Below are 16,195 nucleotides of genomic sequence, written 5' to 3'. Positions count from 1 at the left end.
TCCTCTCTTCCTCTCTCTTTTCTTTTTGTGACAGGGTTTTTTCTGTGTAGCCCTGGCTGTCCTGGAACTCTCTCCATAGACCAGGCTGTCCTCAAATTCAAACATTTACCTGCCTCTGTCTTCCAAGTACTGGGATTAAAGGCATGTACCACCATTGCCCAGTCTTTCCCGTTTTCTTTTACATAGGTGCTTAGTGCTATGAACTTGCCACTTAGAGCCACCTTCATTGTGTCCCATAGGTTCAGGTATTTTGTGATTTCATTTTCACTAAATTCTAAAAAGTTTTTAAATTTCCTTCTTTCTATCTTAGCCCAGTTTTCATTCATTAGTAAGTTGTTCCATTTCCATGAGCTCTGCTGTCTCTATTGTTGTTGATATCTAGCTTTAATCTAAAATGCAGTGTTATTACAATTTTCTTATATTTGTTGAGACTTGCTTTGTGTTAAAGAATGTGGCCAATTTTGGAGAGATCTTCATGAGCTTCTAAGAAGAAGTTATATTCTTTTTTTGCTTGGGTAATATGTTCTGTAAATATGTCCTAGGACCATTTGATTTATGACATTATTTAACTCCAGTATTTTTCTGTTTGGTTTTTATCTGGGTGGCCTGTCTATTAGAAAGAGTGGGGTATTGAAGTCATCCAATATTATTACAGTCGTAGTAGTACTTCTTTTATGAACTTTAGTGTCTTTGATGCATAAGTGTTTAGAATTGTGATATCCTCTTGGTGGAGTTTTCCTTTGATGAGTATGTAGTGTTCTTCCCTATATTTTCAGATTAGTTTTGTCTGAAGTCTGTTTAGTCAGATATTGAAAGGGTTACACAAAGAAGATGTGCCTCTTTGGTCCATTTGCTTCTCAGCAGCCTTGTTGGTAAGGTATGCTTCTTGGATTCAGCAGAAAGATGGAACCTGTCTTCTAATCTAATTTTTTTTTTTACTCCGTGTCCCTTTTTTGTTTAATGAGGGAAATGGAGGCCATTAATATCAAGAGTTATAAATAAGCAGTGTTTATTGATTCCTGTTATTTTGTTGTTATGATGAGGATTTTTCCCCCTCTTTTGATTTTCTGGTCTGGGGTTGTATATTCCTTCTGTTTTTTGGGGTGTGGTTAACCTTTAGATTGAGGTTTTCCCTCTAGTGCCTCTTGTAGAACTGGATTGGTAGATAGGTACTGCTTAGTTTTCGTTTTATCATAGAATTTCCCCCCTCTGTCTATTGTCATTGATAGTTTTGTTAGGTATAGTAGTTTAGCTGGTATCTGTGGCCTATTAGAGTTTGTAGAATGGCTGTCTAGGCCATTCTGGCTTTTTAGAGTCTCCATTGTGAAGTCTTGAATGATTCTAATGAGTCTGCCTTTGGATGTTACTTGGAGCTTTTCCTCTGTAGCTTTTAATATTCTGTTGTTGTTGTTCTGTACATTTATTGTTTTGATTATTATGTATTGTGGGAAATTTCTTTTCTGGTCTTGTCTACTTGATGTTCTGTATGCTTCTTGTACCTTACCTTGATAGGCATCTCCTTTTCTGGATTAGGGCAATTTTTTTCTATAATATTGCAAATATTTTTGTGTCTTAAAGCCTATAGCCTTTTTGTAGATTTGATTTTTTCATACTGTCCCAGGTTTTCTGGATGTTTTGTGCCTGGAACTTTTTTTTAGAATTAACATCTTTTTTGAATGAGGTATCCATTTCTTCTACCTTGTCATCAACATTTGTGGTTCTTCTTTCCATCTCTTGTATTCTGTTGGTGAGGCTTACCGTGAGGTTTTTGTTTGGCTTCTTAAGATTTTCATTTCCAGCTTTCTCAGTTTGTTTTCTTTAGTGATCCTATTTCTTCTTTCTGAACTATTTTGATTATTTTATTCCACTGTTTGTGTTTTAATAGAGTTGATTAATGGATTTATTTATATTCTCTTTAAGGTCCTTGAACATTTTCATAATTGGAATGTAGGAGTCTTGTGTTCCAGTTATATTACATAATTACACTTCTTAGTGTCTGTTGTAGGAGGATTTCTGGGTCCTGGTGATGTCTAGACATCTGGGGTAGAGATGATTCAGGTGACCGGAGTGCTGACATCTGGTCTTGTTTCTATTGGGTAGGTGCCATGGTCCTTGTTTTCTTTTGATCTTTTTGGATCTTAGGAAAGCCTGTGAGTCTCCTGGTGGGTAGCAGAGAGGAATAGAGCTTAGCACAGGAAAGAAGCTGGGAGAGTCTGTGGGAAGGAGCTAAGGAAACCCCGTCTACACCAAGAGGCAGGTCCCTAGGTAGTTGGAAGTTTTGATGGAGGAGAGGCTTCCTCAGATACGCTGTAGTAAACTAAAGAATAATCTGCAAAGACAGGGTGAAAGATCTTTGGGGACTTGGGCTCTGTTCCAAGAATTGGGATCTCCAGTGAGTGGAGTTGACATGAGAGGAGGGGCATCTTCAAATAGCATGTAGTAAAGTGAAAATCAGTTACTTGAGTCCCAGCCTGGTGTGGCCACTAGGAGTTTGTAGGTGTGGTAAGCTCCATGCTTGGTTATCTAATGCAATGTGATAGGCCCTAGAAAGATATTCAAGCAGACAACAGTGTATGCTACTCAACAGGCTGTGTGTGTGTGTGTGTGTGTGACAGCAATGGTAAATGAAGAGGTTGTGATTTTGGGAGGGAGCGATGGTAGAGTCAAAGATGGTAGGGATAGGAAGAAAGAGAGGAAGGAAAAATAATGTAATTATATTTTAATTAAATTTAAAAATGTAAACCATGAAGTGTTCATCAATGTTATGAACTAGGAACCTCTAAAACTGTGACCCAAGATCAACTTTTATTTGTAAAAAGTTGCTTATTTCTGATATTTTGCTACAGGGACTGAAGCACAATAATCAACTTAAAGTTAGAAAGGTTTGTTTGGGATTCTATTCTGGTGCCAGTTGGCCTGCTGCTCTGGTGCTTGCCGTGAGACCACACATCACAGTGTGAGAGTATGGTCAGAGTCGTCATTGTACCGTGCTTCCTTAGCATGTGCAAGGCCCTAGGTCTGATGCTCAACATCATGGAGTCCTCCAGATGCGGGACTAGACCTCAAAAACTGTGAGCTAAGCCAGGAGGAAGCAGAGGCAGGGAGGTTAAAGCCAGATTGATCTACATAGTGAGATGCTGTTTCAAAAAATAACCAGCCAAACAGGCAAAAAACCTGTGAGCTAAATGCAGCTTTTTTTTTTTCTTTTAAAGTTGATTATCTTAAGTTTTTGTTATAGTGACAGGAGGATGGTTGATGTAGGGCAGAACACTAATCAACAGAACAACTAGTTCCCTTACAAGATGAGGCCAGAGGTCTAGCCTGCTCTTTTCATCTAAGTGAAACGACTCCACGAGTAGAGCAAAGAGCCCTTGCTGAGGACCTGGCTGCAAAGACCCTGGCTCCCAGCAGCTTCTATCTTCAATAATGAGAAAATAAATGTGTGGCTTATTTTTTTTTAATCCTGGAGATAAATGAGAAACTAAATGTTTGTTTTTGTAGTGTGGTAGCCAAAAATTGAACTTTGTGCACGCTAGATAGGCAAGTGCTCTGCTGCCAACCTATATCTTCAGCCCACCGGGCTCACGGTAAGTTGTTACAGCAGCCTGGACTGAGCTAAACTTCAGTTACCGTATCTTGTGACAGTACTTTGTCATGCTTTCCTATGCTGTTAAAAACTTAAATGGAGGGAAAGAAGAAATTAATTTTAAGGAATCTGTCAGAATGAAAACGGGACTTCTGTATCCCAACCATTATTCCAATAAGATCTCTGCACTACAAACTGTGACTCTCTGTGTTCTTGAATTCCCACCTTGCCTCCACAATGTCTGGATTAGAAGCAGGGTTGCTTCAGATAAAGTTGAATTCCTTTTGGAGTTCATTATCAGTTTGCATGTCCTGGGATCTGTATAACCCACATGGTATTTGACGTTCCCCAGAGACTGGTTGGCTAATTCTGCAGAATTAGTTTCTATCTTTAGGGAGATATTTCTGATGTTAATTTAAAAAAAAAAGATTTATTTATTTTTATATATTTTTATACACTGTGGCTGTCTTCAGACACACCAGAAGAGGGCATCAGATCCCATTACAAATGGTTGTGAGCCACCATGTGGTTGCTGGGAATTGAACTCAGGACCTCTGGAAGAGCACCATTGCTCTTAACCTCTGAGCCGTCTCTCTACCCCCAGATGTGAATTTTTGTTTGTTTGTTTGTTGTTGGTTAGATTTGAACTCAGGACCTTCAGAAGAGCAGTCAGTGCTCTTACGCGCTGAGCCATCTCACCAGCTCTCAGATGTTAATCTCACCAGCTCTCAGATGTTAATTTTTAACTAAGGAAATACTGTATTTCTAAAAACTTAGTCATCTCACAGAGACTTAATTGCCACTATTATATATTTACTCCATTTCCCTCTCTGAATTTAGAGCATGAGACAGACTCAGTAAGAACTTGCCTCCATGGGCTTGGGTGTTTGAACACTTGGTCCCCAGTTGATAGCACTGTTTGGGGTGGGTTAGGTAGTGCAGCCCTGGTGGAGGAAGAATGTCACCAGGGGACATATTTGAGATTAAAAGCCTTATGCCACTTCCTGTTCCCTCTTTCTGTTTCCTCCTAACCATTTGACTTCTCAGCTTCTGTTTCCTGCAACTATGCTTGCCACTTGCTACCATACCTCCCCACCACAACAGACTCCTATCCCCCTGGAGCTGGGAGCCAAAATAAACTCTTCTTTTATATCCTATAAAATTCCCTCTCTCTTATTAACAAGAACAGGTAGAAAATGGTTTAACTATGGTTATTAATGTGAAAAAAATTTATTAGTTACTTTATGCATTTGCCTTTTGCTGTCATATAACAACAACAACAAAAAACATTGGAAGAATCAACACTAAACTAATGAAAATGGTCAATTGGATGATGGGGCATGAGTGGATATGGACAAGGAAGGAATTTGGTTTTCCTTGTGTTGCTGGAGATACAAGTGCGTTGTGCAAGCTCTCAGTGAACTGCCATTGAGCTATACCTAGTGTTGTTAACCTACATATTGTTATAGCTTTACTTTGAACCATGTGCCTATACCTTAAAGATAAAATCTAAAACATTATGAGCATATGCAGTCACAGACATAAGCACATTTTCCCTACTACGCTCTACTATTACACGATCAACTAGGCTTGATTGTATTATTAGCTGAGTGCCAGAGTCATTTTCACACAAGTTTAATACTTAATTTTAACGCTTAATCTTTGATAAAGATGACACAAACATATTCTGGCATGAAGAATCTCTTCAACAAATAGTTCTGGAAAATCTACTTGTCTTGCATGCATGTAGAAAAATGAAACTACACATATCTTACCCCATAGAGAAACTCATTCCAAATGGATTGAATACCTTAAGATCTGAAACTTTGAGATTGACAGAGGAAAGAAAGAAAGAGCTTCAAGAACAGTTAAGGACTTCTTGGAAAAGATTCTAACAGTACAAGAAATAACCTTAATAGTTGACAAACAAGATCACACAAGATTAAACCACTTCAGTGCCACAAAGGAAGCAATCTTTGTAGTGAAGAAATGGCCTGCTGAATGAGAAAAAAAAACCTTTGCTATGTCTCATAGGAGATAAATATTTAAAAACTATCCAGAACCCCAAAGTTAAATAACAAAAGTTATATGACTAATAAGTGACCTATGAACTGAATAGACAGCTCTTCAGAAAGAAAAATGAAACAAAAATGGCCAATGAGGATTTGAAAATGTGTTTAATATCCCTAGCCATCAGGAAGAAAAATAAAATTACTCTGAGACATCAAGTCACCCCAGTTGGAATCACCAAGCAAAAAGTGAGCACAAATGTTGACCAGGACGAAGGGAAAGAGACGTTTTTATGTCCTCCTAGTCAGAATAGAAACGGGTCCAGCCAATGTGGAAGTCAATGCGGACACTCTTCAAAATACCAAAACCTACCATATAACCAACCAATCCAGCCTTACCTGAGGAGGCTAAGCCAGCGCACCCCAGAGCTCCTCGTCTCCCTGCCTTCATTGCTGCTTTGTTCACAGTAGCTAAGTGGAACCAACCAACAACTGACAGACAAACAGGAAAGGAAAATGTGGGTAAGTATACACGGCAGAGTTGTCTTCAGCTGTCGCACAGAATGAAATGATGACATTCGTAGGAAAATGGGTGGAAATAAGCCAAACTCAGAAGACAAACATTGTGTTTTTCCAATATATGGGGTCTATATTTAAATTTATACATACATTGTACACATACATATTTGTAAGTGTATATATGTACACATACATGTATCCTATGTGTATGTATATAAGATATGGAAGTAGGAAGGTGACTGTGAAAGGCAGAGACTAAGGGAGGGGCAACAGAGCAGGTAATAGGATGTAAATGTCATTTAAAGGGAAGGTGGGAGGAGATTCACAGATGCTGAGAAGGGATATGGGGAAGTGTAGGAGGGCAAATAAAAATAAATAATAAAATCATAATAATATGCATTGTGAAAATGTCTCAAGGAAACAAATTTCTTTGTATGCGAGCCAAAATTTAAAAATGGTCTTGCCTTATTTTTAGTCACTTTAAGTATTATAATTCAATCAAAGGTTTTTTTTTTTTTAATTATTCAGAATCGTGTGTATCCCAAGCTGGTCTCAAATTCGGGATAATCCAAGTACTGGGCTTACAGGCATGAGCCACGAGGTCCTGCTTCAGCTAAGGTTTAATTTTTTGTATAGAGTTCTCTAGATAGCTCTCACACTCCTTGAGTCTTCTCTTTAGATGCATCCTTCCCTTAGCTTAGGAGTGAGAGCTCCCACTTAGAGCTTAGATTGATGCAACAGCTCTACCAATGCTCCAGTCCACTCTTGCTCCTTCCTTATAGTTTGTTGATGGCTTGTCTCACATTGCCCAGGCTTCTTTATGGCTGTCTTTAATGATCTCAAAAGGATTATATCCAGCAAGGACAGAATCCAGTCAAACTGATCCTGGAAGGCCCTGGGTGTTGTTCTACTTGGCTCAAAACCCAACTCATGTTTATTTCAGAGGAGCAACTGCTCTTCCAGGCTGGGGCTTCAGAGCAGGTGAGTGCGCGTGGCATCTTTATGCATCTAGTATTGTGACTCATACCAGAAATGCAAAGGTGAAAACTTAGTGCCCTAAAGATGAAGAGAGTAGAAGATGAGCCAAGAAAAAAAGGTCCAAACATACCAGGTTAAGCATCAGGTTGGAAAGAAGTCAGCAGAACTGGTCATAGTTCTGGTTGGAAAGTGGTCAGAGAGGTGGGAGGGAGAGGAATGGGTAAGAGAATTGAGTAAACTGAGGCTTGGACCCAAAGAGGAAACCATCAGGTCTTTAGGAAGGAGCCTATGGTACATAGAGAAGAACACAGGTGAGCGGCTGTCCAGCATCCTTGACAATGTTTTGGGAATGTGGAATTCCATATGATTGGCAGGATATAAAGTATATGGCAGGGAGAGACACGGTATGGACAGGCTCTTACTATCTCATCACACCCTTGGGTCTCCCATTATTTTCTACCATAGAACCCAAGGGGAAGAGTCACACTATCATTTGGAGTCCTCAGGGTGAAGAGGTGAAGTCTATGTTGCTTAGGTTACAGTTATTTCCCCCTGAGTGTCATGAGGAACAAGGCGGTTGAGGCTGGTCAGGCTCATTTCCACACTTAATGCTTCTTTTGCAGTTGCCTGACTTAGGATGGTTGATGTCAAATGAAAAAAAAAAAAAATTCTTTGTTGCCTTTTCAGATTTACCAGGCACCGAGTCTAGAAAGTTATCATAGAATCACAAATTTTTGGAACTTTTGGGACATGTTTGCACCCCACTCTCTCTTTTATCATCTTGCTGTCTGGATAATTTCTCTCTCCCCAGCTCTGCTGCTGCTTAAGCTCCTCATGTCTGGATCAAAACTTATTTCTCCACTAGAAACCAAAGTGGCCCATGGAAGATCCTACCTTGCAATACAGAGATTTTTTAGAGACCAATGACTTCAAGCGGTTTTTTTCCCTTCACTCACTCTAAAACCAGGAGCCAGGAAGAGTGGGGTCTAAAAGCAAAACAATAGATATTCTATTCCTAAAGCCTGTCAAGACAAAAAAAATTACAATGGTTTACAGCCACTAGAGAGGAAAACATCTATTGGTAAGTGTGTTGTACTCTTAAGGTAGAAGTAACTGCCCATGTTCACTCCTTGCCTTCTGACTACTGTTCTTGCAATGACATTTTAGTGTGGAGACATGAACTTCACATGAACTGTGCCTAGGTCAGCCTAGGGCACTGATCATTTTGTAGCAGCCATTCTATCTACAGAGAGGGAGACTGAGCCCTGAAGTTTGACTTGCTCATGGTATATAAGAAGGGACAGTAAATCCAGGAACGGTGTTTAAATTCAACTCTGTGAATCCCAGGTCAACCCGGTCTACATAGCAAGGTCCAAGGCTACTTAGTGAGACCTTATCTCAAATCACTCAATCAGAGAAACAGAACAAAGGGAAATCTGGGAACAAGGTCACACCCTCCTCGGGGTCAGAAAGCCCCTGTGCTCACTCGGTGGAAGATCAGCACCAGCGGATATGCCAGGGAGAAGAACCCAAGGGAAGAGGCCTTAAGCAAGCTCTCTTGTTTTCCCAAGTGCAGAATTCATCCCTGGAGCTGCGAGGATGCCAGGCTACTCTCAGTTTTGCAGTGCAGGCTGATGGAAGGATGGGAGGGTGGAGGCAATACTGACTCACAAACCGGGAAGATAAAATTTTCAGGGTCCTACGCTTATGAAATATCAAGGGCATTCCGGAGCAGGAGAGTCATCCCCCATTACATGAGATATAGATAGGTTCAGTCCAATGAGATGGTTTCACAAGGAATGACAGAAGGCCAGGAAAAAGATCTGCTTCGAGGTACCGGGTGGCGTCTCTACACTGCATCCTTACTTTCTATTCTTAGGTCATATTCTTTGCTTCTGTAGAAAATGTTCTTCTCCCTTCAAGTGCTCCCTCCAGAGCCTGTATTTTAGGCATCTCTTTCTTGAGAACACGACTTACTGTGGCTCATGTTTCACATTCTTCTTAGCATTCTATACATACCAGTAGCATTTCTTCGCTACGAGTCACAAACCTAAATTTTCCTGTTATGTTGTTAGGCATTGGACAGTGATCCAGCAACATGGCCTGTCTTTGAATCACTGAATACAGAATGTGATGCATGGTGAGAGCAGAGCTAAAACTGTAGTCCTACCCTGTGCAGTGTGATTTCTGTAGATGCTGGAAGGAGGAGTGGCAGCGATGAGCCCCTAGGGTGGATAACCACAAAGCTCTGCATCCTAGACGAAAGGGGCACATGCTTCCCACTCCCACATCTAAGATCAAGAGGTCAGAACAGGGACCAGAGTAGAGTCAGGTGTCTAACGTCTGCCGGGGGTGGGATGGTTGTCCTAAAAATCTCACTACAAGAATGGGGTGTTTGTAGCCTGAGAACAATCAGTGCTCTGAAAATCAATCCTGATGTTTTGCTATTTAGAGTGTTTAGTTAGTTCTTTCTTAACTTTAGTTTGTGTTTTCCATATAGTGGAGACTTTTAGAGACAGCAGCACTTTAGAATGCCATCAATTTGATTTTTTTTTTTTTTTTAAGTTTGTGGGACTGGAAGGACTTGAATCAACCTGAATTTCCAGTTTAATTAGTTATAGCAGGAATTTGCAATTCTGTTACTGACAGCCTGTTTTTGAGAAGGCTTCAGACTGTGTCCCAGAAGGGAGAATGTCACAAATTGAAAAAGGCCTTTTGAGCTCATATTAATATTAGCCAGGGCACTTAGCTTGAATACAACAGGTGAAGTGAGTGGATCAAAATGGCTTCCTGCTATTGTCTCCTTTATATGTACTACAGTTACTTCAGAAATGCAAGCAGTTTGTGGTGATCTGAGCTAGGTTAGGCTCTTGGTTTATTGTGAAAATTCTCTATAAATAGGGAGAACTGGTGTATAAAATGCCCCGTCTCTATTCTCAATTGTTTAGCTGGGTAATTGAAATGCAAACAGGGACTCCATCCCTTGATCGGTTTCCAAACCTTGGGGCAAACCAAGCCAGGGCTTTGACTATCGTCCTGATTTTCTCTGCCACCTCGCTTGTTAGGTTGACACGGGAAATGTTTGGATCCTTTGTCCTGTCATTTCCCTTGCTCCCTACCGAAATTTGTAACGGAGGAGCAGGGTGTACACAGTCAGTGTGTGTAGAGACGCAAGAATTCTAAGGCAGGAAATCAACTGGAGCTCTGCTTCTTCCCAAAATCTCATTCTCGTATTTTTTACCCAACTCAGATGTTTAGACATATCTTCCCCATCATAATGAAGAGCCATCAGTCAAAATTTGAGAATGGGATAGTTGAAGATACAGGCTCCTGACGTTTTCTTAAGACTCAGCTACCTTTTAGGGGAAATTTCTCTGTAAGCAGATAGTGACCTTGAGTTTCAGGATGGGTGACAGAACATCTCTTCATCACGGGCACATTCATATTGTCTTACAGCTGGGAAAGATAACAATGACTCTGCGTGGGAACCAGAGTGAAGGCACTACGGAGTTTGTCCTGGCCGGCTTCCCGAACCTCAACAGCACAGGAGTGGAAGTGTTCTTCTCCATGTTCCTTTTCATTTACCTGTTGACTCTCACAGGCAACGTGTTGATTGTGGGGTTGGTGGGAGCGGATCATCGACTGCAGACGCCCATGTATTTCTTCCTGGCTAACTTGTCCTGCCTAGAGATTCTGATCACTTCCGTCATCATTCCGAAGATGCTGAGCAATTTCCTCTCGAGACGGCACAGCATTTCTTTCGCTGCCTGTATTACTCAGTTTTACTTTTACTTCTTTCTCGGGGCCTCTGAGTTCCTCCTGTTGGCCGTCATGTCTGTGGATCGCTACCTGGCCATCTGCCGTCCTCTGCATTACCCCTTGCTCATGAGTGGAGCCGTGTGTTTTCGGGTGGCCTTGGCCTGCTGGATGGGGGGACTCCTCCCTGTGCTTGGCCCCACAGTGGCTGTGGCCTTGCTCCCTTTCTGCAAACGGGGTGCCGTGGTTCGGCACTTCTTCTGTGACAGTGGGCCCTTGCTTCACCTGGCATGTACCAACACCACGAGACTTGAGGAGGTTGACTTTATCCTGGCCTTTCTTGTCATCGTGTCCTCGCTCACCGTTACTGCTGCGTCCTACGGCCACATAGCGCTGGCTGTCTTGCGCATCCCCTCTGCTTCAGGTCGGCAGAAGGCTTTTTCCACCTGTACCTCCCACTTGATAGTGGTAACCCTTTTCTATGGGAGTGCCATTTTCCTTTACGTAAGGCCATCCCAGAGCGGCTCTGTGGACACGAACTGGTCAGTAACCGTGATAACGACATTTGTGACCCCTCTGCTGAATCCATTTATCTATGCCTTGCGCAACGATCAAGTCAAGGAAGCTTTGAAAGAGATGTGCAGGAAGGTAGTCGCAAAGCTTTTAGAGCAGTCTTTACTTGGAGATGGTTTGAGAAAGAAGACCGTCAGTTGAAAGTGAAGGGACTCAGGCTCAGGTCCACACATCTCCATTGCCAGCTTTACCTTCATCATGAGAGGAGCCACAGTGAGATTCAAGGAGAGCAAGCCTACATTTCTTTCAAGCAAAATGAGTTGACTCTATAGTAGGCTTCGTAATAACAACTCATACTATTTTCAATATCTTATTAAGTATGTGCCTATGTGGGGATTATGGGATATGCCCACAAGAGACCAGGAGTCAGACAGAGATTCTCTAGTAGGTAGACAGGGAGAGGGGCCATGGCTAGGTAGTAAAGGTGACCAGCTTCCAACATGGCTGGCTTTTTCTTCCTGATGTTACAAAAACTTAGCAACTTAAAAGAAAGGCCTGGAAGGCTTCTTTTCCCCCTTGCCAATAGGCCCTCGGCTGATAGGCACAACAGTTATAGGCCAATCGATTATTCTTTCTTCAAACTGATTAATCCTAAATTAGGGGAGTGTGGTGCTTCCATAGACTTATGTGTGTGAATGTTTGGCCTAATAGGGAGTGGCACTATTAGGAGGTGTGGCCTTGGAGTAGGTGTGGTCTCATGGAAGGAAGTGTGTCACTAAGGGGCGGGGCTTTGAGGTCTCCTATGCTCAAATTCCTTCCAGTGTGACAGACACACAGTCTCCTTCTGCTGCCTGTGGGTCAAGATGTAACGCTCTCAGCACTAGGTCTGCATTGAGGCCGCCATGTTTCCCACCATGATGATAATGGACTGAAACCTCTGAAACTCTTAGCATGCTCCGATTACATGTTTTCCTTTATAAGAGTTGCCTTTGGCCAAGCTGTCTCTTCACAGCGATAAAGCCCTAAGGCAGGGGGGAAACTCTTCAGAGATTTTCAACTGCCAGCCCTGGAGAAGAGACTGGGTTTTTGGCTTCCTGAGAATATGAAGTTGATCAAGGCCTCCAGATTGTATCACAGTCATAAGTGAAGACGTGCAAAGAGGAGATTGTGGGTACTGGGAGCCAGTCTCAGATTCTCTGAGGAGCAGCAAGTACTCTTGACTGTGGAGTCATCTCTCCAGCCCAGCTCATACTATTGACATAGCAAGACCGAAAATATCTACCATTTCACCTTCCATCCATCTTCATAATACCTGAAGTGTTGGAACATCTGTGAATTTATCTGGGAAAATCTGTTAAATATTCCTTATTCAGTATTTAGGAATATTTAAGTACACCTTTATTCAAAGGTTAAAAATCAATTACACTTTCAACAAAGTTTTCAGTTATCTATACAAACCAATAATATTAGAAAAAAATAAAAAAGAGACCTGGGGAGTATAGAGTGAAGTTTTGGGTTTGAGCCCTATCACTTTGTAAACTAGATTTAATAATATGCTTCTGTAATATTGCTATTTGGATGGTTTCCAAAGTTCAGGGTAATTTTCAACCTACAGTCTGGGATATATGAGACCCCATAAATGATGATGATTTAATAATACTACTAATAGATAATAATAGGGGCAGGGAAGATGACTCTATGGGTTAAAGCACTTGCTGTGCAGCCCTGGGGATCTCAGTTCAAATCCCAGGTACCTATGTAAAAGGCCAGCAGGCCTGTGAGAACCTCAGCTCCAGCATTGGGGGAAAGAGGGAGATCCCAAGGCTTCATTGGCCTGCCAGCCTAGGGAAAAAAGGGTGAGCTTCCAGTTCAATGAGAGATCTTGTACCTACATGAGCCAGGTGCTCATATAGAGAAGCAGGCATTCACATAAAATTAAATATAAATAAATAAACATAAATCTTAATACACACAAGTAAAAATAAAATCTCAAAAAAATATTATGTAGTGTCTTCCATATAGCAAGCTGTCTGTCTTGGATAAATTAAGGAGTAGTAGAGATGTCAGGCCCAACACTGAATCTAAAATCGATGACCACAACTTTGCTAAAATGTTGGACAGTTCTAGGGGGCTCCAGTGCACTTCAGCACCCTCTTCTGTCCTCCAAGAACACTGCATGCATGCAGCACACACACATGCAGCCAAAAACACCCATACACCCAAAATAAAATAAAAATCAGAAAAACGAAACTAAACCGTCTGGCTTCATTAGCAGAGTTGCCAAGTTTACTACCAGGTAAGGAGATGGCTTCCAATCATTCCTCTGCCTCCTGTCTGTGGGAGCAGAGTGGCCATGGCCCAGGCTGGAAGGAATTTGGGGTCCTGCGTGTGTATGTTTCTCAGTGTGCAACAGGAGCACTTTTTAGGGACCCCCTGACCCTTTGCTCCACATGTGCGGTCTGGCAGGCTCTCTTTGCAGTATTTCAAGTCAGTACATTCTTTAAAGGCTTTTAACCACAAACTTCCAAACGTTGTTTTGGAAAACATTTCTGGTTTTCATCCGACATAAACTACAAAGTAAGCCAAGACACATATCTGTACCTAAGACGACAGAAGTCTTCCAATGTTTATTTAGTAGCTATGGCGCATGCACCTATTTCTTGGGGGTTTCTACTTGGGAGGCCATGAGTTCCAGCCAGCCAGGGCTACATAGTGAGACCTGGTCTCAAGAAGAAAAAGAAAATATAATTAAAGACCAAAAGGTACCTTCAAAAGTTAGCCCCAGCAGCCTGGTCTACATAGTGGGTTCCAGGATATCCAGGGCTACATAGACAGTCCCTGTCTCAAAAACCAACCAACCAAGAAACACAGAAATTTCAGAATTTTTGTTGTGAGGTAAGGCTGTGTAGGGGCTTGCCCCTGAGAGATACCCAACTATACTGATATTTGACTTTTTCCCTTGATATTTCTCTTTGGCAGCTTTAATTGTTTTGTTTTGTGTGAGAGAGGAGAAATAAGAAAAATCTAGATTCCCTTAAAAGATTTTAACCAAGTTCTGACAGTTTTATGTCAGCTTGACACAAGCTACAGTCATTTGGGGAGAGGGAACCTCAACTGAGAACATGTCCTCATCCGACTGGCCTGTGAGAAGCCCTTGGTGCAGTTTCTGGTTTGATGATCTATGTGGGAGGGCCCAGCTCATTATGGGTGTTCCTGTTACCCAGAGCCTACCTGAGGCGAGCACTCAGGCGTTTGTAGCCATTTGAAATTCTTTATTCTAGCTAGCTGGGATTGTACATCAGAATTCATGACCTAAGTGTACACAGCACAGGGTGATGAAGGCAGAGTCCTGGCATCTTGCTTAGCAGCCAGCTGGGGGCAGTGATGGGAAACTTCACAGAAGCAAGCCATTTGACAGAAGCATCTTGCCCTCCTGTTCCTAGACTAGAGCATGAGATTCTCCATCAAGGAGATCAAATTCTAGTTAAATCCAAAAGAGCCTCGGCAAGAATACAAGATGGGGAAACTGCTGCCTTAGCCTGTTGCGGCACCACTCCTGCGCAGATGGTCCTGAGTGTTATAAAAAGCAGACTGAGAGAGCCATGTGAAACAAGCCAGGAAGCAGCACTCTTCCACTGCCTCTGCGTCAGCTCCAGTCTCAGGTTCCCGCCTTCCCGTCCCTTTCCCGAATGATGGACTACAAGCTGTAAGATGAAATAAAAATCCTTTCCTCCCCAAATTGCTTTGGGTCATGGTGTTTTATTGTGGTGCCTTGGATGAGAATGGCCACCATAGGCCCATATGTTTGAATGTTTGGTTCCCCCAGTTGGTGACCTGCTTAAGAAGGGTTAGGAGGTGTGGCCTTGTTGTAGGAGTCATGGCATGTTCTTTCTGCCCATCACTTACAGATCAGCTGTGAGCTCTCAGTGTTCCAGCACTATGTCTCATGGCTAGCTGCCATGTTCCTCACCATAATGTTCACAGACCAACCCTTTGAAACGGTCAGCAGCCCCCAATGAAGTGCTTCCTTCTTTAAGATGCCTTGGTTATGGTGTCTCTTCATAGCAACAGAACAATAAGACATGTATCATGGCTACAAGGACCTTACCTAAGACACGAGCTCCTGAGGCCACCAGACCCTACCCTGTCAAAGCTACAGATGGCACATTCTGTGCGATACAGTCGGCTAAGCATTCTGAGTTCCTTAACTCCCGCCACCCTCATATCTTCTAAGTTATCACTTCTTCCTCACAGTGTAAGATCCCTCCTCCCCACTGAAAAGCCTAAATGAGCACCTTTGCTCTCTGGGCTTGGGGGCCGGGACGTGGTCTGAGGCCTTTTCCTTTGTAGCCCACCATTCTGTCTGGCATCAAATGAAGCTCGTGTGCTTGAGGACAATCTCCCTGGTGTTTCTCTTGAACCCAAGACTTTACAACAAATTATTACCTACAGTGTCGAGCTGACATAAATAAACCGTTACCTACAGTGACCAGTCCAGGAAGCCAGCCTACGATCCCTAAGTGAGACTTAAAGGGACCCACAGTCCTGTCTCTGGCACCCAGGCCAGGAAGCCAGCCTACGATCCCTAAGTCAGACTTAAAGGGACCCACAGCCCTGTCTCTGGCACCCAGGCCAGGAAGCCACACAAAACCTCATTAAAAAATAAGCCCTAATCCAGGCGTTGGAGAAACCCTGACCAGGGGGGAAAAAAATCAATTAGCTCTAGAGGATGGAGACTTGACTAATGAGCAACTGTCTCTCCAGTTATAACTGACATCCAAGTAGGGGAAGGGAAATAAACATTGTTAACCATGCAGGATGCGCTCACCTGTGG

The 16,195-nt window shown here is 42.4% G+C and overlaps 1 protein-coding gene across 1 annotated transcript; it reads left to right on the top strand.

Moving 5' to 3' along the window:
- The first annotated feature begins 10,283 nt into the window (after nt 1-10,283).
- LOC116085093 (olfactory receptor 6S1) lies at nt 10,284-11,727 on the top strand. Its single transcript, XM_031362550.1, has one exon. The coding sequence runs from the start codon at nt 10,498-10,500 to the stop codon at nt 11,560-11,562; it is 1,065 nt and encodes a 354-aa protein (XP_031218410.1). The 5' UTR covers nt 10,284-10,497; the 3' UTR covers nt 11,563-11,727.
- Nucleotides 11,728-16,195: the final 4,468 nt, after the last annotated feature.

Source organism: Mastomys coucha, unplaced genomic scaffold (genome assembly GCF_008632895.1).
Source record: "Mastomys coucha isolate ucsf_1 unplaced genomic scaffold, UCSF_Mcou_1 pScaffold9, whole genome shotgun sequence".
NCBI classification, from domain to species: domain Eukaryota; kingdom Metazoa; phylum Chordata; class Mammalia; order Rodentia; family Muridae; genus Mastomys; species Mastomys coucha.
This window is presented reverse-complemented; position numbering and strand designations above follow the sequence as displayed.

Bases quoted from the DNA above. Each gene is read 5' to 3' on its own strand.
- LOC116085093 (XM_031362550.1), top strand. From the start codon at position 10,498: ATGGGTGACAGAACATCTCTTCATCACGGGCACATTCATATTGTCTTA.